The sequence below is a fragment of the Diadema antillarum genome, unplaced genomic scaffold (assembly GCF_040938485.1).
Source record: "Diadema antillarum isolate AM-2024a unplaced genomic scaffold, OU_Dant_1.0 seq00001271_RagTag, whole genome shotgun sequence".
NCBI lineage: Eukaryota > Metazoa > Echinodermata > Echinoidea > Diadematoida > Diadematidae > Diadema > Diadema antillarum.
The window spans coordinates 64,122-92,018 of record NW_027272053.1 but is presented as its reverse complement, the minus strand read 5'-3'; the positions used below and the strand labels follow the sequence as shown (position 1 = coordinate 92,018).

General features: G+C 39.3%; 1 protein-coding gene across 1 annotated transcript in view; it reads left to right on the top strand.

Moving 5' to 3' along the window:
* Positions 1-27,897, top strand: part of LOC139745498 (triple functional domain protein-like) — a gene marked incomplete at its 3' end in the record, with an annotated part of 89,297 nt that overhangs the window by 7,025 nt on the left and 54,375 nt on the right. Inside the window, exons 3-4 of the mRNA XM_071655887.1 lie at positions 18,102-18,276; positions 19,405-19,548. Coding sequence (XP_071511988.1) covers positions 18,102-18,276; positions 19,405-19,548 — 319 coding nt within the window. The remainder of the gene's footprint in view (positions 1-18,101; positions 18,277-19,404; positions 19,549-27,897) is intronic.

Here is a 27,897-nt window from a genome sequence, read left to right as displayed (position 1 = left end):
TGTTCTTTCTTTGCGCTTTTTTCATTTGCAGATCCTTTTTTCCCCAATTTATTCCTTCCTATAGCCCGAATCTTTTTTATACAGCCTTTTCCGCCTACACATACACACACTAGGTTTGTTTGTTTATACATACTTGTGCTTATTTTGCCCTGCCTGCTTATCTACATACATGTATACAATTTTCTCTCCCCTAGTTTTCACATGTGCTTTATTTTATTTCTTTTATCTATCTATCTGTGTATATATATATATATATTAATTATTATTATTATTTTTTTCATTACTGTTATTCCTTTGTCACTTTTGCCATTACTATATGTGTATATACTTTGATATGTTTGATTACTTCCTTTTGTTGCCTCCTCCTGGTACACCTTTAGGGCTCCCTGTTTGTTCAGCCCCCCCCCCCCCCTTCCCTTGCTGTTGCTTTTTTTCACTCTTTCCCTTTCCATATCCTTCTGGTGTTCCTTATCTTCTTTGATGTTGCCTCCCTATTCATCCTTTCCTTCAATGGTTGCCTCCTTGATCCTCATGATCATTACTGACCCTCCTCCGCCTTTTGTCTGTCCGCTCTCCTCTGCCTTTTGTCTGTCCACCCTCCTGCTCGCTCTAATCCCCTCCCTTTACCTGTTGGGCTCCTTGCCCATGACTTCCCACCCTCTCCTTTGTTTTCTTTGTTTTGTGTACCCAGCCTGTCCCTGTCTGTTCTTGTTGTGTGAAATCCTTATATGTGATTGCTTTCCCTGCCTGTTTGTCATTTTGCCTCTGACGAAGATTCTGCTAGGATCGAAAGCTCAGGCCCCTAGAAAAGATTAAAACGGAGCTGATCAGTTGAAGTGTGAGCAGAGTTAGACAAACATCAAATAAAATGGTCATTTTGGTGTTGGTACGTGTACATCACAACATAATGATATGTGTAACCTGACATTCTGTTACATGTGTACATCCTATACCTCCGTCACATGACTGAAACAAAATGGTGTACATAAATACATTGTGATATATTCAGCTGCTTTATTTCATTTTGTGGAAGATTAATGTGGCTGTTATTGTCTTTTCCATGAATTTCAATCAAATCAGTGGCATCAGATTTTTCTTTTTTCCTTGTCAGCATTTTTCTAAGAAGCCAGATTGTGTTCTGATCTGTTTTCCTGTGTTTTTTTGTCTTTAGCCATAAATCTCTTTCCGTTTAGAAATATTTTGCTAATTTCATAGGTTAATTGGAGGTCAGAGTATCACATCGTAGGTAGTGGGGTTGTGGAGGTTTGCAACATTCCAGCACCGGATAATGTTTATTTCACACATGGTTAGATACTTAAAATGTGCCTAGATACTAATAATTGATAGGTAATTTACAAGGCTACATGCATGCCGGTTTAGTCTTCATGCAAGTCTTTCTATTAGTTAATTACTTTAAAGGGAGAAGGAAGGACCAGAAAGATCGAAGATGATAAAAATTGGCATATTATATTTCATCTTACTTGTGTCTTGTGGATATGAATATGGCTATGAATATGCAAATATGTAACATATGTATGAATAGATATGTGATATTATATTCTAGTCATGAATAACAACAAAGATGATTTCGTGGGTTTGTTTCAGGTTTGGCAGGTATGGCATGTTCTAGCAGGTGTGAAAGTATAGGACAAAAAAGAAAATGATATGAAGAAAGGGAAATCTATACAGATGTGTTGTATTTGTGTGGGGTGATTGCTGTTCATAGTTTGTAAAAAAAATAGCAACAGATAATCATCACAGTATGGTGACTGAATTTGAATATTTTATTTGCCATTGGCTTAATGTTATACATAGTGAAAAAAAAAAATCAGTTTTACAGGTTATTGTTAACCAGATTATTACTATCATCATCGTCATCATCTTCATCGTCGTCATCGTCATCATCATCACCATCTTCACCATCTTCACCATCTTCACAATCATTATATTATAATCATCATTATCATCCTTGCCACTAAAAGAGAATCTCTCAGATTGAGAAAATATAAGTTCATTACCATCTGCATCTATATATCTCTATCAAAAGATGTGTGTGTGTGTGTGTGTGTGTGTGTCGTAGTGATGGTAATAGCAATAACTTGTTGTAGGGACTTGTAGTCCTTGTGCTTGATAATAATGTGGCTGTTTTGGTATGTTACAACATGCAGTTTGCCCACAATACAGTATGATTTGACAAAGATCTCACATCTTTGTTCAGCTCTGATCTTTTCTGCGAACATAATCGATGACCATGGCACTCCTGTGGTCTCTTCATGTGCTTGTCTGTTTCCCCAGAGCTTAAAACAGCTGAACATTCAACATTCCTTGAAATTGTGAAAGTTTATTTATTCCCGTAAGGCAAGAAGGAAAAGGAAAGGGGGTGGGGTGGGGGGGGGGGAGAAACAACAGTAGATGAACCAGCCTCTTTTCTCAATGTCAAAAATCCCACTCCCCACCCCCACTCCCACCCCACCCTCAGTGCTTTAATGGACCAATTTATGTCAAGTTTATGGATTGATCCAAGGGAGGGGAAGATATATGGTGCAGCCTAGATATTTCTTAGGCTCAAGTGTATATATATATTTTTTTTTGCTGCATTTTTCTTTAAGGTAAAACTGCTGCAAGGTTGTCTGTTTCTTCCCCTCCCCCCTTGCAATTTGGCGAGGCACATTTATCATAATCTTGAAGAAGAAACTCTTGTCTGAACAGAGAAAACTGGGATAAGCTGTGCATTTGTAGAAGAGTTTGAGTACTAGAGTCCCCAAAGTTATGTAGATGGATGCATCACCATGTTTTACCTAATATTGCAGATGAAGCATTAGTCTCTATGACTCAGTGATGTCTTCAAAGTAGATGTGTAGAATGAGAATGAGGGTTGCACATACCTTCATGGTTACTGTAAAACAAGATTTTCGAAACAATGAAATTTTCGCAAACTATCTACAATGTATCTATCTATCTATCTACCTATCCATCTATTTATTTATCTATCTATATGTCTATCTATCTGTCTACATTCCATACTAGTTCTCTACCTATCTATGAATGTATCTGTTGTATGTGTCATTGTATCTATCCATCTATGTATGTATGTATGTATGTATATATATATCTATGTATCTATCTATTGTTATGGATACATGTGCATTGTACTATCATTTCTGGGCACTTGATTGTTCCGCGGAGGAATATGTAAATAAAGGAGTTCGACAAGATGACCGAGATCGACCAAACACCTTGTTTGAGAGTCTGGGTATTTTGGTGGTTATGATGGTTCGTTAGGCCAAATTAACCTCCCGTAACAAATTGGGGGCACGTCCGGGAGTTCGGCAGGGTTTCTGCGGACTTAGGTGATTTGGTCGGGTTTGATATTATCCCAGGCATGCCAGGAGTGTTTTTTCGTTCTCGCTTGGCCGATGAATTTCGGTGAGTAGCGTGTGTAGCACTTTATGCTATGTCGTGGACATGGGCGATCGCGATACAGTTTACGTCGCGCAACTACGTATGTCGTTTGCATCGTGATTGTTACAGTGTACTGTATGTGAAGGTGTTACGATTTGAGAAAGCATGGTGCGTTTACGGCGTAGTGTGTGTACGTGTGTGTATGCACGGAGATGGACGCGGAGTGATATGGTATACATTTTGATGTAAATCGGTCGTCTTTCTGTGTCTGCGTGAGGGAAACTCACGTTCGTATTTCTTTCGGGATCGAAAGGGTTAATTTGGCACGTGCGTAGTGTTGAGGATGGTTTAATCTGGGTATACGCTGCTGTAGTGTCTGCGTGGAAACGTTGGTCAAACGTTGGTCGTTGGTCCCGTACGTGGTGGTTCGTGTGTGGTTTTGCATACGGGTTATTCTACGGCGGTTCATATGTGGTTAAGCATACGGGTTATTCCACGACGGTTTGTACAGCTGTATGTGATTAGCATACAGGTGATTTCACGGTGGTTCGTGTGTGGTTTAGCACACGGGTTATTCCACGGTGGTTTGTATGTGGTTTAGCATACAGGTATTTCACGGTGGTTCGTGTGTGGTATAGCACACGGGTTATTCCACGGTGGTTTGTGTGTGGTTTAGCACACGGGTTATGCCATTGTTGTTCGTGTGTGGTTTAGCACACGGGTTATTCCAAGTCGGTTCGTATGTGGTGTAGCATACGGGTTATTCCCAGTCGGGTCTTGTGTGGTATAGCATACGGGTGATTGTTTATAGTGCGACTGGTTTTCTTCAATTGAAAAGGGTTTTTTTCAGCTGGCTGGCTGGTGAGAAGTCAGGTTTTCTTGTTGCACTATTAACTGTACATTATTGGTGCATAATGGAGAAAGATCAAGATTTTTCCATTGAGAAGTTTGTGGATTCACCCACAGTTGAGGAATTGCTAACCTTGAAAAAGGTTGATTTGTTGCGTGTTGCAGAAAACTACAAGGTTCCTGCTGTGAAGAGCACAATGAAAAAGTCAGAGATTACACAGCACACGATCAAATTTCTTGTAGATGAAGAAGTATTTCCCCTCCAGGCATTGCGTAGCATATCAGGTAGTCCCCCTGGTGATGTGCAAGGGAGTGTAGAAGTACGTCTGAAAGAGCTTGAACTTGAAAAAGCGAGAATTGAGTTAGAGAGAGAGAAGGTTTCTCTTGAAAGGGCTCGTCAAGTCGGTGAGAGAGAGTATGGTGTAAGCGTCAGTGGTGGGCATTTTGATATCGCCAAAAATGTCAGAATAGTCCCTGAGTTCGATGAAGGAGATGTGGATAGGTATTTCCTGCATTTCGAACAGGTGGCGGATAGCATGGAGTGGCCGAAAGAAAAATGGCCTCATCTTTTGCAGACTAAGTTAAAGGGAAAGGCATGTGATGCTTATGCTTCACTGTCGCGCGAAGAAGCTCAGGATTATGCAACAGTAAAAAAGGCAATTCTGAACGCGTACGCCTTGGTTCCTGAAGCGTACAGACAAAAATTCAGGAATAGTAGAAAACTGGAGTCACAGTCATTCAGAGAATTTGCAAAAGTGAAGGAAATTGCCTTCACTCGTTGGCTGCAATCAGTAGGCGTGGATACTGTTGATGATTTGCGGGAACTTGTGCTACTAGAGGAGTTTAAGAATTCGCTACCTCAAGAGGTGCGTTCGCATATTGAGGAACGGAAAGTGAAAACTTTGTTGGTAGCTAGTACAGTGGCTGATGAGTATACTTTGTCCCGTAGTCATGGAAACAGGTATGTAGGAAGCAAATATGCAGCTCCTAATCGTCTACGTGTTGGCAAGACAAATTCTAGCAGTAAGACAGAGGTGAAAGCTGGTCTAGTGGTGGGAAATGAGACTGACAAGAAAGGTAGGAACACTGAGAAGCCTATTGTGTGTTTCCATTGTAGGCAACCAGGGCATGTGAAGTCTAATTGTCCCATTCTGAACAAGAAAAAACAGGAAAAAGACAAAGAAATGAAGTCTCATCCCAATGGATTGGTGAGTCGTTCAGTGGAATCGGCAGGTGATTGGTGTGAACAAGTTCAGAGTGTGATTAAGTCAGCTGATCAAGACAAGATTAAGTCTCAGTATGAACCATTCACTTCTGTAGGCTATGTGTCATTGGTAGGGTGTGATGAAGCCAGAAAGGTTACCATCCTGCGAGATACTGGTGCATCCCAGTCATTGATTCTCGACAGTGTCCTTCCTTTTGGGCAAACTTCGTCCACAGGTACAAGTGTACTGTTACAAGGAGTAGAAGGAGGTTATGTTGAAGCCCCTCTTCACACAGTCGATTTGCAGTCAGGCCTAGTTTCAGGAAGGGTGAGCCTTGGTGTTAGGAAGTCACTTCCAATGGATGGTGTAGCATTGATATTAGGCAATGATCTTGCAGGAGACAAAGTGACTATTCCAGTGGTCAGTGCAGTCCCTTTGGATAAAGAAGGAAATGAGACAGCTGCATTGGTTCAGGAATTCCCTGAAGTTTTCCCAGTTTGTGTAGTCACACGTTCCATGTCTAGAAAATCAGAGGAGTCTGAATTGAAGGCTAGTCCAGAGGATATGAGTCTAGAAGGGAGTTTCTTCTGTCGGTTAGATGATGTAGAAGCAAGTAGAACCGCAGCATCAAAATCACATCAGATAGTGGATGAGTCTCGGCCTGTAGATGAAATTGAGATTGGGTTGAACAAGAGCTCTTTGATTGATGCACAGAAGAATGATCCACAGTATGTTGAGAGAAGTGCAGGTGAGAGTGTGAAGCCAGTCATGTGTGTAGTAGGAGAAGAGTTGAATCACACAAGAGATGACCAATGTGCTGAACTAGAAAGGAAGTGTTCAAGTGTGAAGCTTAAGAACTCGGATGCACTTTGTGATCTTGACAGGAAAATGGTTCATTTGTCCCATGGTGAGAGAGATGATGTGAAACAGATCATTGCAGATTTTCCTGAGTTGTTTTCAGATGTTCCTGGTCGCACAAGTGTGGTGCAACATGATGTGGATGTGGGGGAGTCAGATCCCATCAAGCAGCACCCTTATCGTGCTAACCCAGAGAAGATGCAACATTTGCAGACTGAGGTGGAGTACATGTTAGAACATAACATTGTAGAGCCAAGCACTAGTGCATGGAGTTCACCATGTGTATTAGTTCCCAAGCCGGATGGCTCATATCGCTTTTGCACTGATTATAGGAAGGTGAATTCATGTACCAAATCGGACTGCTTCCCTGTTCCAAGAGTCGATGACTGCATCGATCGTATTGGAACAGCGAGCTATATTAGCAAGTTTGACCTACTGAAAGGTTACTGGCAGGTACCTTTGACACAGAGAGCAAAGGATATTTCTGCGTTTGTAACTCCACAGGGCCTTTTTCAGTATACCGTGATGCCGTTTGGCATGAAAAACGCCCCGGCTACATTCCAACGCATGATGAATGAGTTGATTTGTGGATTGGATGGCTGTGAGGTATACATCGATGATGTGGTGGTTTACAGCGATTCTTGGGATGACCATGTGAGAACGGTGAGGGAGTTGTTCAAGCGGTTGTCAGCAGCCAGTCTCACAGTTAACTTGGTGAAAAGTGAGTTTGGACATAGTGAAGTGCAGTTTCTTGGTCACGTCGTTGGTCATGGTCGAGTTCGTCCCGCAGCGGCTAAAGTCCAAGCAGTCCAAGATGTCCCCGTTCCCAAGACGAGGAAGGAGCTGATGAGATTCATCGGCATGGCCGGATACTACCGTCGCTTCTGCCATAACTTCTCGGATGTTGTGGCACCCTTGACTGATCTCCTGCGGAAGAACGTGAAGTTCCAGTGGTCAGCCGCATGCCAGTCTGCGTTTGACCAAGTGAAGGCAATCCTGTCGAGTGGTCCTGTGTTGGCAGCGCCGGACTTCACAAAAGGCTTCAGCCTAGCTGTCGATGCCAGCGATGTCGGAGCAGGCGCCGTGCTGATGCAGGCTGATGACGATGGAGTGGACAGACCAGTCTGCTACTTCTCGAAGAAGTTTAACGCGCACCAGCGGAGGTATTCTACCGTTGAGAAGGAGACCCTAGCGTTAATTCTTTCGCTCGGCCATTTTGATGTCTACGTGGGCAGCACAACTCAACCCGTTGTTGTGTGGACTGATCACAACCCACTGACATTCGTCAACAGAATGAGAAACAAAAACCAGAGACTGATGCGATGGAGTTTAATCCTACAGGAGTATAACCTTGACATTAGGCACATTCGCGGAAAGGAAAACATTGTCGCGGACACACTTTCCCGTGCTTAATTGAGACATCTCGATATTTTGTATTGTTGCCAGATGCAACAATTGTGCAAATGTATTTTATGTTTGTGACACTTTAAACAGGTGTAATTCTGTTTTGCAAGTACACAGGAAAGTGTGTGTACATCATGTTTATGTATGTATTTTGCATACACTATAATTGTGATGCCAACAGCATGAATGGCACTTTGAATGTGTAAATAACAACAAGGAAGTATCTTCAGACATGTTTGTGTTAATAAGGAAACACAGCAAGCTATAATTGTGCTTTGAGTCACTCTCCAAAAGAAGACATTATGAAGGCTGTTTTAAGTTACACTAGCCATCAACAGTTGTCAAGAATGTGAGTTGTTGGTAAAATGATTTCAAACAGGTAGTGTTGCTGTTTGTATAGAGAATTTTATGTATCGAGTAATGTAGGTACCGTTCAGGTATTTGAAGTTTTATACTTGTACATGTACAGGTATTGGTTAAATTTGTTGTGGCATACACCCTAAGTTTATTGGATGTTGCCTTTTGGATTTAATTAGCATGTATACTGTATTAGGTACAGAAATTATATAGTTATACATGTACATAGCTTTTGCTCATTGTTATAGTTCAATCATTGCCTTGGCGAAGGTGTCCAGTATTTCACAGTTGATCCAATATACCAACAGGCATGTACAATTGTATTTAAGCGAACTGTGTTATACAGGGATGTATACAGGTATACACACAGGTTATCATCGGGGATATCTCATTCAGGTTCATTTGATGCTTTGTTAGGTAGGTCATACTCTTGGTGTTTTGTATGTTGACAGGCAAGTTTTTAGAAACATAATTCGGGTATATGACATTTGTTGATATCTTGACATTTCAATAGATGCTGACACCACGTCTACAGGTATATGCAAGTCACATATCATGGAATATGATGTTTTGGTTTTAGGTTGTAATATGATTACAACAGTTGGATTATATGCAGTTGCTTGTGGAAGAGATGACGTGTTTTATAATCGTTGTACACAGGTTAATCATTTGATAATGACAGTGTAAAAAATTGATTTATGTTGCATGTGTGTTCTAACGAGGAAACCACATGATTTTGGTACAAATGTATTGTTTGTGCTGTATGCATAACATGATTGCATAAAGGTTAAGGTGTTGAGAAAGTTAACATTGCAGTATTCAGTGTTGCACAACTACATGCAATTCCAGTATGCTGTAACTCACAAGCAGCAGTAACTCACGAGAGTGTAAGATTGGAACATGTTGAATGGTACTAAAGTCGTACATGTTTTATCACAGGTTGTGATGATGATATAGCCATAGCATACTTTGTTTATGTGTTCTTATAATGATGTAACCATGGTAAACTCATGGAGTTATAAGAGTGAATTGGAAGAGGAATGTACAATGCTGTTCCAAAATATTGTGCCAACGTACATAGAGTCCATTTGTGTTAAAACGTTAAATGCACTCTTTTAGGGGGGAAGTGTTATGGATACATGTGCATTGTACTATCATTTCTGGGCACTTGATTGTTCCACGGAGGAATATGTAAATAAAGGAGTTCGACAAGATGACCGAGATCGACCAAACACCTTGTTTGAGAGTCTGGGTATTTTGGTGGTTATGATGGTTCGTTAGGCCAAATTAACCTCCCGTAACACTATGTATCTATCTATCTATCTATCTATCTTTCTATCTAGGCCCTATCTATCTATCTATCTATCTATCTATATATCTATCTACAGTGTATCTATCTATCTATCTATATATCTATCTATCTATCTGTCTATCTAGGCCCTAGATCTATCTATCAATCTATCTATCTACAGTGTATCTATCTATCTGTCTATCTATCTATCTATCTATCTATCTATCTTTCTTTCTATCTGCCTATCTATCTGTATATAGGCTACACATATCCTTCAATCTGCCTATCTATCTGTATAGGCATACATATATCCTTCAATCTACCCATCTAACTTTCTTTTTATTTTCTTTCACCATGAATAACCTGTCTTTTCTCTGTCTCCTACTCTCTCGTTCTTTGTATTGGTGGCTGAGGTTTGAAGGTTGGGGAGAATGGAAATAGTGCACTGTACCCGCAGGGTCGTCATGGAAAAGTAGACATCAGCCGAGAGTAACAAACGAGAGTAACGAACAGGTGATTTGTAGCGTCAGGCAAAGAGGAATGATTGCGAGTTTTCTTTTCCGAAAACATTCTTGGAGCAGAGGAAATAATCTGTAATTGGAGGATAAATGAGAGAGCTGGGGGGGGGGGGAGGTGGTAAGATTCGAGAAATAATAGCAGGCTCTGAAGGGCTAACAGCTTGACTGGTTAGGCAAAGAGCTGCCTGGGTGTTTATTCTGGCCTCAGCCTCCAGTTTATTCAGTAGCAGGGAAAAAAAAGACCCATTTCTATTGAGAAAAGGGGCAGTATAATAACTCCCTGGTACCAAGGACATCTCACCTACCCCATTGTGTATGCATGGGACTGTGAGGAAACATGAGCGGTCCTCGAAAACGTACACAGTGCAGCCTCCCTTCCCCCCCATGTGATATTCTTGGAACCTCGCCCAACAAAAGGGACAAAACAACACTATTGCCAGGCACTAAAGGGACAACAAAAATGCTGCGGGTCATTTATTGTGTAATAGGATTTCACTCTTATTCTACCTGCCCTTTTTATTTGATAAAGGGAAAGGAACAGAGTAAGGGAAGGGGGGAGCCTTTCGTAAAGCTCTGCTGCAATACCTGTAAAAATATGATGCTCAAATTACTTTCATTTCTTTTTAGCAGTCAAAGCATTTATCAAACCAAGCTGGCCAACAACTTCCTATGTTGCACCTTACCACTTCTTCCCTCCTCAAACATCCCCATGCCCCATTTTTTATTTATTTCTTTATTTCTTTATATCTTTAGCTGTCTTTTCTTTACAGGTCATCTGCAGGTCCTTAGATCCATTTACATTTTTTGCATCTCAGTATCTAAAATGAGTTTTATTTGCCACCATTTATACATGGCCCAAAAAACTCATTTGGACACAAGCAAAATACTTAACATCTTTGAACTGGGCTGACTTTCACTATGAACACAGCATGGCCCTGAGCACCGTACTGTGCACACCTACTGTTTTGTGGAGAGTTACATTATGGGATTGAATAAACTTGATGTGCCATTCACACACATGGCATGAGGCAAATTATTGTCTGGGTTTCCAAAAGAAAATCGGATTGACTGTTAAGTTAGTTATATAAACAATTTGTGACAGTTAACAAGTTTTTGTGTCTTTAACCCATTGAGGACAAGTCTCTAGTGTACTCAGGCAAGTGTATAGGCAATTCGTATCTTCATGTTGACATAAATAAGTTGAAAGGTTGACATGATATTGAATCAAATTTCTTGACTTGTCAATACAAGGTGGATATTTAGTCGACTTGTCAAGAGAAAAAAAATAGCTCACCATTTCGTCAAGTAGATTGGCTCTTTAATGCTTCATTAGTATACAAATAATGACTGCTATGAGGGGCACAGTTAAAATTATGGGCCCAAGGTGATGTGACAACCGTAACCATGCCCGAAGCGAAGCTGAGGGCATGGTTATGGTTTTCACATCACCTCGGGCCTACATAATTTTAACTGTGCCCCGAATATCAAGCTGTCATTATTTGTTTTATGTACCGAAAATATAGATTCCAAAATATAGATACCAAAAATATAGATTCTAGTCTCTTTTACAGCACTCGTAATCAACGCTGATCGACAGCGCGGCGGTCGTATCATTGGTGCGCGCGTACATATGAGTGATCTATGTGTACTGTCTCCAAACCTATTTACAGGGCACAGTTGATTCTATGCCCCGGGCACAGTAAATCATGACGTCATTTTGATCAAAAATGGGGCACAGCTATTTTCATGACTCCACTTTTAACCAATCAGATGAGAGAAATCTATATATGAGGTATATAATACTCCATCTTGACTTTTCAATGCAAAATGGATATTTAGTCGACTGGAAAAAAAAATAGCTCACCATGTCAAGTAGATTGGCACTTTAACGCTTCATTAGTACTGCATTTGGAACTCACTGATATTATCAGGCTGTTCAGGTTTGGGAATAGTTTTGTGTTGTTGGTCTTTGACACCCCCCCCCCCCCCAATACTCACATATGACCTGTGGAATGCTATATCACTTGTTGCCATATTGATAACTCCCTCTTTCCATCATCTTGACAGGTTGACCGCTACTTTGTGTTATCAATTATTGGCATTCATGGCCTTCCATAGTTCAACAAACCTGTTGTCATTCCTGATATGAAAAATGTACCTCTTACTGAAGTTGTATAAAGTATTATGAATATAGATCGATGGATAGATTTGAAGCTAGTGTTACTAAATACTTGTAATTATGATAAATGACTGAGTGGCTGTAGTACAGTGTATATGAAGCTCAAGGGGAATTTATATAAGGAAGATTTTTGTCTCGTGGGAGAAGACTGCTATGATGGTATGCTGTAAGGCTATTTTTAGAAAGTTGGGTTTAAAAGCAGATATTTATCAAGATTGTGTATTAAAAAGCTGGGTAATAATAACCATTTGAAATAATGACCTTGAAAAAATGCCCAAGTAAACACAAATGCGCTCATTGTAAAGAAATTGAGCATTGATTGGATCAAAGAAAGCAAAACGTTCATCATATTTTCCATTCCATAGATATTGGTCGTATTAGTAAAAAAAAAGTGGTTGAAAATATGAAGAATGATGGCCAATTTGACTGATAATTATTAATTTTGAAATATGTTTGCTCTTGTGTCTGTTGCTGATGGTCTTAAAAGATGAGTTAATGGGTTGGGTTAGTGGGGAATGCTTTGACCTTTGAGAGACTGAGTAGTACAAATGCCTGACAATTAATGCAAAACATGAAGACAAACATAAGTATGTCTTTGTAGATTGGTGCTGCCTTGACCTTTGCATCATTTGAGAGTCAATCGATAAATGTCAGTCACTTGCTTGAGAGAGGCAGTATGCAAACAGTTGCACATTCAGTTGTATTTGCTCAAACTGTATCAGGGAGTTATCATTTTCATAGTAAATGCATGCTTTTCATGTTGGTTTTCAGTCCATATTCTATATCATAAAACATGTGAGTTTTCCTTGACTTCTCAAGAACCCCCTCCCCACATCTCTGTTAGAATGAGACCTTGAAATTTCTAGGCAAATTGCATTTTCAAAGTCTTTTATGTGGAATATCATTCACCATTTGTATGATACACTGTTATGGAATCCTAGAAATTCTTATGCTCTTCTGCTCCTCAAAGCATACTCCTACCCATTCATATAGAGGCACTACTGGTAGGTGTAGATATCTGTAAAGGAAGATAGGTTGTGTTTGGACGTGAGTGGCAGCAGCAGTTGATGTACAGTAGGTGGGAAAAGGCAATCAGTAGATCATGAGGTAGTGAGAGAGTTGAGGGCGAGAGAAAGGTTGGGAGGGGGTGAATGGAGGATGAGAGAAGGGTTGGGAGGGGGTGAATGGAGGATGAGAGAAGGGTTTGGAGGGGGTGAATGGAGGATGAGAGAAGGGTTGGGAGGGGGTGAATGGAGGATGAGAGAAGGGAATAGAGATCATCTGAAGCAAAGGGAGATGGATGGATAGATGAATTGATAGATGGACTAATAAATGGGTAGATGAATGAATGGATGGATAAAGAGAGTTAGAAATAGAGATAATCTGAGACGTGGATAACTGCATAGATAGATGGATGGATGGATAAACTGATGGATAGAGAGATAGATTAATGGAGGGATAGAGAGATAGAGAGGAGAGGAGAGAATCTAAGGGAAAGAGAAATGGATGATTTCATAGATGGATGGATGGGGGATGGATGGATGGAGCGAGATAGCAGAGAGAGAGAGAGAGAGAGAGAGAGAGAGAGAGAAAAGAAGCAACAGGGAAAAGGAGGGACCACGTTCATTTCACTGTGTTCATCTCGCCATGGTAGAATTCAATTAGCGTCGATTTTATTTGACAACAGATGATAGGCAACACCAGATCGTTGCCCTCGTGCCAGGCTCCATGCTTAGCTCCAGCGGTCTGATTGCAGTGTTCGGGGGAAAAAAAACTGACATCATAATTTACAAGCAGCCAGCAGCCAGCAGCCGATCGCGAGACTTCTGTAGGGCCCCAGCGGTCAATTTCATTAAGGTTGCATCGATACATTTTGGCACTCCCCCCTCCCTCTTTACCTCTGCTCTTTTCTCTGATGGCCTGCCTCCATCTCGTTTGGTTTCTGTCACACACTGCTGTATGTCTTACAGTGTGAAGCATCATCATCATCCTTAGCATAATCATTATTACCACCATCATCATCATCATCACCACCACTACCACAATCATTATCATAATCATCCCTATTATCATAATAATTATTATCATCATCATCATCACCACCACCACCACAACTATCATCATCATCACCACCACAACCACCACCACCACTATCATCATCATCATCATCATCGCCATCATCGCCATCATCACCATCATCATTATCATCATCGTCATCATCATGACCACCATCACCACCACCACCACCTCCACCATCATCATCATCGCTATCATCATCATCATCACCATCATCATCACCATCACCATCACCACCACCACCTCCATCATCATCATCATCATCATCATCACCTCCATCATCATCATCATCAACACCACCATCATATCATCATCATCATCACCACCACCACCATCGTCATCATCATCATCATCATTATCATTACAGTCATTGCAACTATCATCAGCACCATCATCCTCATCACCAGTACCATAATAATAATCATCATCCCTACTATCGTAATTATTATTAGTCATTATCATCATCATCATTACAATCATCACAACCATTATTATCACCATCATCCTCATCACCACCACCATAATCATTATTATCATCATCCCTAATATCATAATTATTATCATCACTATGATAACCATCATCATTATCATCATGTGCCATATTCTGCCAGGGAATTGGTGATTTCTTTCTTCCACAGTGACCTGTATCTTGTGAACTTTTCAAATTTTTTAGCATGCATGCATGCATGTCTAATTTATATATGAGTGTACTGGGGTATATGATGGTAATGTCTATCAAAGTGATTCTTAGCCTGTCTTTAGAATAGTATACATCCATTGGCTTTACCTTGCGAGAAATTTAAATCATTTCAGTACGGCTTCAGTGACGTGTTGGCTGAGAACTTCTGAACTGGACTCACATGAATTTTTTTTTTTTTTTTTTTTAATGGCATGGCTGTCATTTGCCATGCCCTAACAAATCTTGACTACGATGTGAGTTCAACGACCCACCCAGGTATGAAATCAATGTGACAGACACAGGGAGGGGAGTGCTGCAATACAGCGGAAATTGGGATGATTGCATCATGAACATTTACTGGCAGAATAGTTCCAGAACATCTGTCGCTGATTGTCAGAAAAACAAAACGCAGTGGAGACTTAAATATAAGAGGACTGGTGAGCAAGATATTTTTGGAGCATGAATTGGAGGCGATAGCCTTTTTTGTAGGATGACATTTTCGTGAATTGTCACTCGTATTCTAACACATACAGCGTAGACAAGAACTTTCGCATGCATCTTAATTTCTCAAATCTTGGCTTGTGAAGTTCACAAAATTAAAATGCATTCGAACATTCCTCATCTTATGGTGGGTGGTGGAACCAGTTGGTAGATGCATTCACATTTACAGTAAAATACTGCATTTTTTTGTGACATAATTTGTAATGTAAATGCAAATACACTGCAAAATGTACCACAAAATACATTGTGAAATTCGGGTAGTGATTTAAACTTTTTAAGAAATATGCATTTGAGGTGTGAACGGTGTCACAAAATTTGTGTCTGATTGTACAGTGGTGTTTTTCTTGCGTAACATGACACATGTCTGGCCTTCACCCCATGGGATATGATTTATGTTCTTGTGCGAGGCTTAACTCAGAGGGGTATACTTTTACTCCAGAAATACAGTGTATCGCAGTATTACAAGAATAAGAATGATACCAGCTGAATTACACAGTACCTGTTACCTCACTATTTTGCCACTGAGAATCGTGCCAACAAAAGACCATAGTATTTTATACCAGGGTATTTAACCCGTTGAAGACTAGTCTTAAGGATACTCAGGCAGCTGTCTATGGAAAATGTGTGATATTGTAGAATTGTACTTAATGGGTTAAAGGACAAGTCCACCTTCATATACATAAGGATTGAGAGAATGCAGCAATATTAGTTGAACACATCAGTGAAAGTTTGAGGAAAATTGGACAATCCGTTCAAAAGTTACGCATATTTTAAGTATCTGCGCAGTCACTGCTGGAAGAGAAGATTACTACAGTGTATGATGTCACATGCGTACAACTATATAAGGAAAATAAAAAGAGAATTTCACAAAACTTTACTTTTTGTATAAAGTGCACATTTCTTCGACTTGCTACTGACGTACATTGTATGTTAAGGGTAATATTATTCCCCCTGCCTTCTGAAAGAGAGAAGTCGAGTGTTCTTTTGTTGTGCGAGAAAAATGGAAATATGTTGAATTTTCTTTATTCTTTCTCTATATCGTTGTACTCATGTGACATCACAAGCTATAGTAGTCTTTTCATCCAGCCGTGACTGAGCAGAAACTTAAAAAATTCATAACTTTTTAACGGATTGTCCAATTTTGCTCAAACTCTCACTGATGTGTTCTACTAATATTGCTGCATTCACTCAACCCACATGTCTATGAAGGTGAACTTGTCCTTTAAAAATGGGAATGCACCTATTCTGGTTGTAGACGCAAGCTTTATGAAGAGATTCCCATCTCCACAACAAATGACGGAGACTTGATTGATGAAGGGAGATAAGATATAACATGTGAATGGTGGTGAGGAGGGGGGGGGATAACGGGAATTACATCAAGATAAGAAAGAGTTGGTGGGGGGGGGGAGGTAGATTAATGGGTCAGACGTGAATGAAACTGGGACGCGCAGGAAATCAAAACGGAAGTCAATAAATGGAGGAGGAAAAGATGAGGATCTGGGAGTAGTCGAGTGCGGCAAGGAAATGTGATTGCCGTTTTGCTCCTGCCTCGTGCAAAACCAATCGTTAGGAAGAGAGTTCGGCAATGTTAATCCATCTTTAGACGTATATTTCCCTTTTGAGCGCTGGAAACATCCTTGTTGATATGACAGGTGATTTCTCCTCTCTCTATTTATCCTAAATTGCACAATGCCTTACCCAAGTCAGTGCTCCCAAAGTTTGGTGGTAGGAGAAATGCAATAGCGCCATCTTGTGGCAGGAGTATGGAGAGTCACTTGTGGCCCTCCCCACGGCCAAAAGGCTGGTACTCAAAATGTTGCGTGACCAATGCCATGATGAGACTGAAGGATACTTTCATAATCCTCAATAAAATGTTGATGACTTGTCAAATTGGCTCTGATCGTAAAATTGTGTCATATACAACTTGTTTACATATGTAATAACTTTGTGTGCATTTTGTTCATTGTAATGAAATAGATTCATACTCACGTAATGCTGTCGTGTACACAAAGCCTTTATTTGAAACAATCTGTCGTAGTATTATTTTTTTCTTCTTTGGGGGGGGGGGGGGGGGAGAGAGCTTGATGATAGAAGAGCCACCAGATATGTAGTTTGTGTTGTATTGTTCTTGATAATCATGTTAAGATATATTGATTGCATTGTTCTTAGGGTCATTACACCAAGAGAAGAAATGTAACAGTTTGGCCTGTAGGTGACTGGAAAACTTGTCAAGAACTCAAGGATATTGATGAAAACAAAAGACTTAAGTTTGTTTTCACTGTGAAATTAGTCTGGTTTTAATCCTGTGATTTGTCATATGTTAATTTTCATGTAATTTGACCAAAAAAAAAAAAATCCCATGGCATTTGTTGTCAAAGAAATAATGAAATTACAAGACTACAATGTGAAAATGAAACCTTGATTTTTCTTTATAGGCATTTGCCATGTCTTAAACTTGGATCCACAGTGGGATAATATGTTTGTCTGTTTGAACTTCTGCCCTTATCAGACAAGGGTATTCATTTGAACAAGTGACCAGATATTCCTGTACACACACACCACTTACATGTATGACATCACTTTTTTTTTTCTAAACAACCTTGCCTGGCACAGTCTGTTGAAACCATTGATGCTAACCATGTTCGCACCTGGTTCGAACCCAAGCCATGACAAAAGGCTTTGACATCATTATGGTACTCTAAAATAGTTGTCCATGCTTGGTTATACATGTACCACTACACCCCACTCATACATATCTTTGGCCGTTTTCTTTTGTGTGCAGGCAAATCGAGATGGACTCGAAGAAGGTAAACTACGGCGACACCTGCCGGCATATCGACGGGATGCTGACCAGCCTGGACGATGGGCGAAGTAAGCTGGACGACCTGTGGGCCACACGCAGACTGAAGCTGGAGCTCTGCCTCCAACTGAGACATTTTGAGAGGGATGCACTAGAGGTACTGTAGATCCTTGAGTCATCCTAAAAATTAACTTTATTTCAGACCTATTGTATAGGCCATATATTTTGCGAGTTTAAATTTTCGCGAATCAGGAATTCCCGACGATTTCGGGAGTGGTTAAATTCGCGATCGTGGAGTCCTGTACTGATCGGAGAAGTGCTGTACACACGTACGTCACATTCACATCAGGATCAGAGTCGATATACTCGCATGTCTTTAATTTGGCAAGACATCATGCTCACATGCTAAAGAAATTAACTGAACAGATTTTGCATCAGTCCAGTGCAAAGAAAAACAGATGCATCTTATCAAAACAAAGTCTTAGTGAAAAATGTCTCAAAAGTACATGTTCTACAATTGTACATCAAAAAAGAAAAAGAAAGAAAGAATACTTTTCAGAAGAGAATGGTATTTGAGAATATCCGTGGCTTTTAAGGATTTAGTTCTTATATTCCAGTCCCTCATTTTTGTTTTTATCACTTCCTGAAACTGTAAACATTTGATAAATGACAAAAATTTTGTTGAGTCAAACCAAAATGAAAAATAAATGTGTCATGTGAGTGAGAATGTAGCATACCAAGTGGTAATTTCAGTATCCAACATTTCTTGAAAAAAGATGGATGTGTTGCACTTGTATTGAATTTAATATCAAAGAATTGTTTCTGTGATGTCTATTACTAGACCTTTACAATAAGTTTAAGAAGAAATCAGTAAATCCTGTGGAAAGTATCATCCAGCCACATCCTTAGTTGATTTTAAGTTGAATGATGGTATGCATTTGGGGTAGAAAAGAAATGATTTAAGTTTCTTGAGAGCAAATCAAATATTTTTTTATATTAAACCTCTCTATCATACTCATTATTTTTTTATTAAATTCTGAATTTTGAATCAAATTTGAATTGATTTTATGTATCCTTCACAACAGCAACATTTTACAATACATATCCCTGGACAAAACAATATCAAAATCATCAAATTACAACGCAAACCTTAGAAATGAATTACAGATTACACTGTAAATACAATGACGTATGAATTGGTGAATAACACAGGGTTATATCTACAATAAATACATGATTTATTTTTGTTTTATTTCCTTCATTCTTTCATTGTGTAATTCTTTAGCTTCTCAGCAAGTTGCCAATTTGGACGCAGGAGATGGATACCAGGGAGTACAGCTTTGAGCTGGATGGAGCAGACTTCATCCTCAAATCACATCTGGAGCTGGTAGAAAGCATCCAAGAAAACACAGTGCAACTCATCCAGAAGGTAAGACACGCCCACTTTAATATTATGGGAACCAGTGTGCCCCACCCACTTCATAGGAACCAGTGATTGCCACACCCACTAATGCCATGCCCATTCTAGAAACCCTTTTTGGCAGTTCTCAAAGTATTCCTCTTTCTTTTCTTCTTCTTTGTGCAATGGACCTTACTTGTCATACTCTCATCTAAGACTATTAAAGGACAAGTCCACCTTCACTTGCATAATGATTGAATAAATGCATCAATATTAGTAGAACACATCAGTGTGAAAGTTTGAGGAAAATCATACAATCCATCCAAAAGTTTTGAATTTCTAAAGTTTCTGTGCAGTCACTGCTAGATGAGAAGACGACTAGAGAGTGTGATGTCACATGCATAGAACGATATAAGGACAATATAAAGAGAATTTCACAAAATTTCAATTTTTGCAAAAGTACACATTCCCTCGACTTGCTACTGACATATATTAAGGGTAATATTTTCCCTCTACATTCTGAAAGAGCCAAGTCAAGTGCTCTATTATTATGTGAGAAAAGTGAAAACATGTTGAATTTTCTTTATACTGTCCTTATATCGTTCTATGCACATGACATCACAAGCTATAATACTCTTTTCACCCAGCGATGGCAGCACTGAAACTTCTTAGATTAATAACTCTTGAACAGATTGTCCACTTTTCCTCAAACTTTCACTGATGTGTTCTGCTGATATTGCTGCATTCTCTTAATCCTTATGTATATGAAGGTCGAATTGTCCTTGAAGTGTCTTGCCAGTAAAGACCATTGACTAGGTGACATTAGATGTTGTGAAAATGATGAACTCTTTCTTTGGGAAAATAAGCAAAATATGCAAAATGCAGGTTAAAGAAAAAGGAATGTAGAAATCAAATCAAATCAAATCTAATCAAATCAAATCAAATCAAATCAATAAATCAATCAATCAATCAATCAATCAATCAATCAATCAATCAATCAATCAATCAATCAATCAATCAATCAATCAATCAATCAATCAATCAATCAATCAATCAATCAATCAATCAATCAATCAATCAATCAATCAATCAATCAAATCAAATGTCTTCATAGCCAAATTATCTAAGAGGCAAGAAATCAGCTTTAAAGAGTGTTCAAATGGAGCTTTCTGAAATTGTTTGAGTGCACTAATCACAATAGGCTAAAGTTTCAGCACATACATCACTATACATTGTACATGTAGGTGCTTACACACACTTCAATTAGTCTGCTTTTATCTTTTTTATGGAGTAGTCAGCTGTTCATGATTTATAGGAAATGCTACTACATGTACAATGCAGGCCAATGCAAAAAAAAAATAATAATAATATCAGGCTATTTTTGTTGTTGTTGTTGTTGTTTTGTGCATTGTGTTTGTGAAAATGTTGCAAACAGGCAAGCGTGTCTATAGGCGTGAAACTGAAAGTTTTTCCACCTAGTTCTATGTAGCCCTGTTACCATGGCAATGAATAGTCGCAGGGACCTGGTGTGTGTATGGGAGTACAAGTTTCCGTCCCATGCATTGACTAAAAAGCCTCGTCAGTGAGGTCATGATTTGCAGACTGTATGAAGAGTTGGAAGTCAATTCTAAGTCTGTGCACAGCTCCACACTCAGACATTACCGTCGGTGCTGGCAGTGTCATTCAAACCCTGACCGCTCATCTGTTGACACACACACACAGTCCAGATGTGCTGGTAGGCCGTTCCTTTGGTTAGAGTGGAATTCCTTCCCCCTTATGTTCTGTAGGAGATGAAACTACACGTATGTAAGCTTTTCCCTTGGCTTAGCGTAAGATTTTTTACATACTCTTTTTAGCTTAGGGTCAGTCTTGTCAGTGTCAGAGTATGTGTGGACTGGATTTCTCTGAGGGAACACAATAAATATGTCGGTCTTTAGTTTCCGGACGTTCAGTCGCAGGAGAGGGGACATCCTTGTCATGTCTTACTCTTGCCTTTGATTGCTTGTGGGATTATTCATCGGAATACTCGTAGTGCAGGGAAATCAGACAGGGCATTGTGTTGTGGAATGACAAGTAATGTTGACAATCTCATTTTAGGGGAATATCGATGTATTTTTTTTTAAAGCACTGTGTGAAAATCCTTAGATCTTGAAGGAATGTAATTGGAAGTTTGTGTCATCTGTGTATAAACAACCAGGATCTATTGATGCATTGTTGGTGCGACAAAATTCCTTTCGATTTGCGAAGGAAAAATGCTTGGTAAAGATTGATTCCGTGTCGGAGGAATAAACTCAAACCATCATGTGCTGTTGTCTATGGCCTTCTGTCTGTTAGCTGCAATTTCTGTGCGTCTATGACTGCATCTATTTTGCTATGGAAATATCAGCGGCACATAGGTGGATAGTAGCTTTAGCCATCGGCTGCATGCCAGGCATCTCACGACTGGCCGATTTGCCGCCATTAACCCTTGCAGTCTCACATTCTGGCCTGGAATTCTATAATCTGTTCAGTTGTGGGATGTGAACTCTGTCATTTTTTGGAGGGAATTCTTTGTCGCTGGCCGACGATATGTCTCTTGGAAAGAAAACGTGGCCGCGGAGGAAAACTGCAGCAGTGAGTATGAGTCCATAGAGCAAAGATTTGGGGTGGAGGGCAGCTAAGAGGATTAGCTATTAAGAGTGACATTAAAATCCACTTGTGACCTCTGTCTTCAAGCATCATTGTGCAAGAACATGGTGGTCTTTGCTATCAGTTTTGTAAAGTTTGAATAAGGTTCAATTCAATTTAACCCTTTGAGTATGAGCTGATTTTGTTCCAACACACATTTCCCACAGACACCTCTCCAAGTATACTTGGGACTACCCTTCATTAGTGAACGTAATCATTTAGATGAATTTTCATTGCAACTGATTGACAAATTGCCCTACATCGATGTAAATAAACACTGAATTGATCAGTGTTTTAGTAGTAGCCATGATAAAAAATCATGGGCGTACATACTCGGGCAGGATTCGAACCTACTTTGTACATGTACGACCGCCTGATCTCTGGACAGGCGTCATCTCCACTAGACCACCAAGCTTCTGCCCGACAGCAAGTGTTGGTTCTAATCCTTATAGCATGCAGCAGGTACTGCGTAATGCGTAGTTGATCAATTCAGTGCCTATTTACGTTGATGTAGGGCAATTTGTCAATCAGTAGCATTTAGATGAAGTCGAAATAACGAAGAATCAAATGCCTTGCATAAAATATTGAGTAAAAGTGGTGTAACAATTGAATAATTCTCTGACACACAAAATGACATCTCAGATATTTTTAATCAAGAGATTTATGAGGTCATGATGTCTTTGGCACTGTGTCTAAATCGCAGATGTGAGCTTGACCAAAAACACTAATTTAATGAAAATTTCAGAAACTTTAAAATTCTGTAACTGTACTGTATTTCTTTTGTACATTGGCAATATAATTTCACTGCTTTGTTTGTTTGATATGACTCCTTTTGTTTGAGTCAACTTACTCAAAAAGAGAGTACCCCTTTAAAAGTAAACTTATTATTTTTTGAAGTTATGTTTTGTCAGTTGCAGTTTTATCTGTAAACCTTTGTTTTCAAATGTCATGTGTTGTATTTGTATGTTTTTACCCATTTGCAGGGCCCTCATTGAAAGCAGTTTTATAACTGACGAGGCTACCCTGGTTAAATAAAACTGGAAATAAATAAATAAATATTGAGTTGTCCAGGCATGTTTGAGTTTGTGGCCAGAAAACATTTATGATATTTCATGGAGGGTGCAATGAAGACATGGCAAGAGAAGTTTGCCGCACAATACCCAGTGGTATTTTCCCATTTTCCCTCATTATTGGTTTGGAAGTAAGCTTGCAGAATCTCCTAGGAGAGCGGCGTCTCTGGCAAGGCATAATTTGATTGGATCGCTAAAACCCAGTCTTTAGCGTGGTGCAATGATTGACGCAGATTCCATCTTTATCTACCAATTAATTTCAGGAGTTGTGACTGTTCCACATACCATCATGGGAACGAGTATGATGTTCATACAATGTGGTCTGATCTCCTGCATGGATTGACAAACTTTTATTAGACTTGATATGAAGTACAAGTACCACTTATGACATGACTGCATCTTAAAAGGCAACAGGAAATCGGACAAATTTGGGATGAATTTCTAGACTACCTCGAAAGGCTGTGAATGAGATCATTCTACTTTGTCAGTTAACAAAAATTCTCAGAAAAACTGAAACCCAAGTGTTTTGAGAGAAACCCTGGCTTCCAATTTTGTAACATATTATTATTATTTTTTTTGTGGGGGGGGGGGGATGGGGGAGGAGGGGGTAAGCTTCCATGAGTTTTTTTCTGGTTTTGCCTTTGTGATGGAAATAACTTAATAAATCTTATGAAATGTACTCTATTAACCTGTGGAGGACATACTGATTTCGCTACAACACGCATTTCCCATAGACACCTGCCCGAGTATACTCGGGACTCGTCCTCAACGGGTTAACCATTTATTCTTGTAAAGGCCTAATTCAGCCATTGCAAAATTCAAAGTGTGTTGTAGGCTTTCTTGCATCTAGTTTTTGTTTGAAAAAAAAATGGTACAATGCTTGCTATATTAAACACATTCTCATTTTTGTTTCAAGTTTGAAACAAGCTTCTAACATACATCAGTAACTTTTTGTTATTTGTATTTTGTGTACTGTAGTTTAGAGTACTCACACACAGTGAGAATATCTGCTGCTGCTTTGAGCGGCACACATACATTGTATAACCGACAGATACACACTGTACCTGCACTTGTAAGGGTATCATATGTCAACAAACAGCTCTAGAAATAGATGAAGGTTGTTGTTTTCTGTTTGGGGCCTTCTTTATACTCTGCCTCATTTGGCCATTAAACCTGAAATGGTATTACGTGTCAGATAATATAGATCTCATGTGCAATTTGCACACAGCTACATTGTACGTGTGTATGTCTTCATATTTCTGATGTCATACCCACCAAGTGTCTTGTCACTGGAATTTTGTCTTTCATTTTCCTCAGCTGAGGTAGTAATGTTTTTGTTGCCTTGTTTTTGTTTCTTTATATGTATATGTACATGTACAATGTATATAATTATGAAGAATTCAATCACAAAATTGGTTGGAAAAGCTTCATTTTCAAGCATTTTAAAATAAGTCCCTCATTAGATGTAGTAAATATAAAACCTTTTCAATGATATTTCACTTGTTCAATAACAAGCTATATTCATGAAGGTATGATTGCAAATATCACATATTTTCACACTATTTTCTTTGTTTTTGTTGTGAAGCAGGTGTAATGACAAATATCTAATATTGAAAAGAATGGAGTTTTAAGTCATTTTTCAATCAAGCTTTTCTTATATATATATATATATATATATATATATATATATATATATATATATGAATATGTATCAACAACATGTATGTATATATTGCCAATCCACTAACAACAACAACAACAAAATGAGATTGACTGTTGAGATACCTGTGTCATCATTAATTGACCTCTCCCCCACCCCCCACCCCCACCCACCCCCTCCCCTCACCTCACCGTCAACATTTGTTTATAAAAGATATGTTGTTTCCGTGCACTTGATGATGTTTTTAAATGAATTTTTCCCTAGTTACCCCAGTTTTTTCTTCTTTTTTAAGAAGGATTACAGGAGATTGGCAAAATGTAATTCCCTTGATGCTCAGAAAAATTGCAAGTGCCATTACCAATCTGCAACAAAAAAATAAGGTAGACAAATGTGCATCTAGCATGGGAATAACTGTGGCAATCCTGATCAGTCAACACTTGCATAGTCATCATGACGTATCTCGATGGGGCTATTAGATTATCTGCAGAAAAAGAACCAAGTGTTAGAGAGAAACCGAGAGAGAAATTGGGGGGGGGGGGGGGTAGAGTTTGAGAGAGAGAGTGCGACAAATAAATTACATTGCCATTCAGCGGAACCCAGCCTCTTTTTCCGCCCGTCATAAATGAATTTTTTGTATTTATTGATGCTCAATTTTGAATTTCCTCTCTGCAATGCCAATTGATTTTGTTGCGGGATGGCTCATCGTACGAAATCAATGAGGTCCTGTAAACGGCTTTGGCAATGGACCGGTCTCTGTCATTTTTACGCCGTCAGTGAATTTAACAACAACATCAGTGATACCGGGAGAGGTATATAGAGCGATTAGGGAACTTTAATTGGGAGACAATTGTACACTTTGCTCTCGTTGTGTGGGAATGTCGTGCAAGGTTAGCGTAACGTATGCAAGCAACAAGTCCCGTGGATTGGAGTTGGCACTGATAAGAGTAGGAAGATTGGTTTCGATGCGTTGTAGAGGGATCAAAGTCACAATAAACACGGCGTTCAGTATTCGGTACTTACTGGCAGAATTCGATGCGTGGAAATCATTCGATGGATTAGCCACATCGACGGATTTTCTAGCCCAGAACGGATGCCATTATGTGGAGAGACTGTGGATTTTGCACATATTCCAACCTGAGGCAAACTCTGGTATCTTCTGTCGTAGGAGTGTATGGGTTCATCTGTGTTAGATGTGAACATTGTGTGTGACTGCGTTCCCATCGCTTGTTTCTATTGTACCACCCTGGAAAAATAGATGATTGATTTCAAATCGAAAAACTGCAGCAAAATGGCATTTACCAGCATGCTTGGAATGGACTTTTGTGTGGTTGCAAATTCACACTCAGTGCTGTGGATTAAAATGGGTTAATTGGCAGTGTTGTTTTTTTTTTTTCTGAATTATGATTTTGGTGAATTTAGAGTAAATTATCAAAGGACATCACATTTTCAGAGATTCAGCCAAACTAGATTAAGTCGGAATGCTTCAATGTTTGAAGATTTCCATCATTTTCTGCCAGCATTGTGGAGTAAAAACCTGGAAAGATGACATGAAAGGCTAATTGTCTGCTGTGGCGGAGAGGATGCCATTGTTATGGAGCATGGGGAGCATGGTGTTAGATTGAAACATTGCCTCCACTGTAAGAGTTAACATCTGACTAGGAATAGGGTGTATGCTGCGAGTAACATTTGTGAAGATATATGGTTCTAGGATGCATACATTTTACTTGGCATGAACATACATGATGAAGATAAACACACAGCATGGACAATCATTTTTTTTTAATCATGGGATGCAAGTGAATTTTGTATGAAGAATGCAGTGCTAGAAGCTGAATGCATTCCAAGTCTTATTCTATAACTATGTCACAACCACAGATCACATTTGCAACCAGCTTTGCTGTTTGTTTTTTCTTCTTCTTCATAGCTATTTGATACTAAAATAAGAACATATGAGGAATACTTTAATGCTGAAAATGCAGCACAGGGACATATGCAAGTTTTCACTCTGTTCTAATTACTTGCAAGGACGTGTTATCGTCAGAGCGATCCCGAAACCTGAGCAAATCGAGGTTTGCTTCAGATCAACCAAAGCTGCTTTTCCCCATTGGTGGATTACTTGCCAAAACTCTGCTAATATGCAAGATTAACTAATTTAATCCCAGTTTTGCTCCCACCCCCCTCTCATGCTGAGCTTCACTGTAATTGGATTGTGTGTAAATCAACAAATATGTGTTTCATATTTCAGTACATTATGGGTTGGAGTTGATTTATGCAATCGGAGAAAAAAACAGTAATAACTGGAGTCAGGTTTGCAATGACTGCATTTGAAATTGATCAGTCTACCAGGGGAATAGCACACTGGCTACATATGTGGATGAATGTGACAACATATTTCGTTTGAGGTCGGCTTTGCTGCATGTTTTTACCGCAAATCATCTTCGATATCATGGTTAAGGAAAGTGATCTGATATTCTGTTTGTGTATCCGATCTTCAATCCCAGCCAATTTTCAGTTGGATTCAGAAGTGGGAACATGATACAGTGTACTACTTGCCGGAATGGAGAAACCTAGCATGCATTATCAACTATCACCATGATACATGCATTTATTGTCCTCTCTACGTGTATTTGCTCAAGCAAAGTTGCTACTGGAATCAAACTTTGTGTGACAATTTGCATTGCATTGCATTGTTTTGATATTTGACTTTCGTGCTACCTTCTTTTGGATTGAGGATGGATTCAGCACTCCTCCAAGCATGGTGGAAAAAGGAATTTTGTGGCAGTAGCATTTCATCGTACCCTACTCCTCTCATACAGTAACTCTCGGCCTCAATCCTAAGCGATGTGACAAGTAAACTACCTCAGCACTATACCACAAGATTTTATGCAAATACTTGAAAGGGATGCTTTGCCACAGGTATAAATAAATAGAACACATTAAAAATAATGAATTATCCAAATAACTGTACTTTTGCAGTCTGAT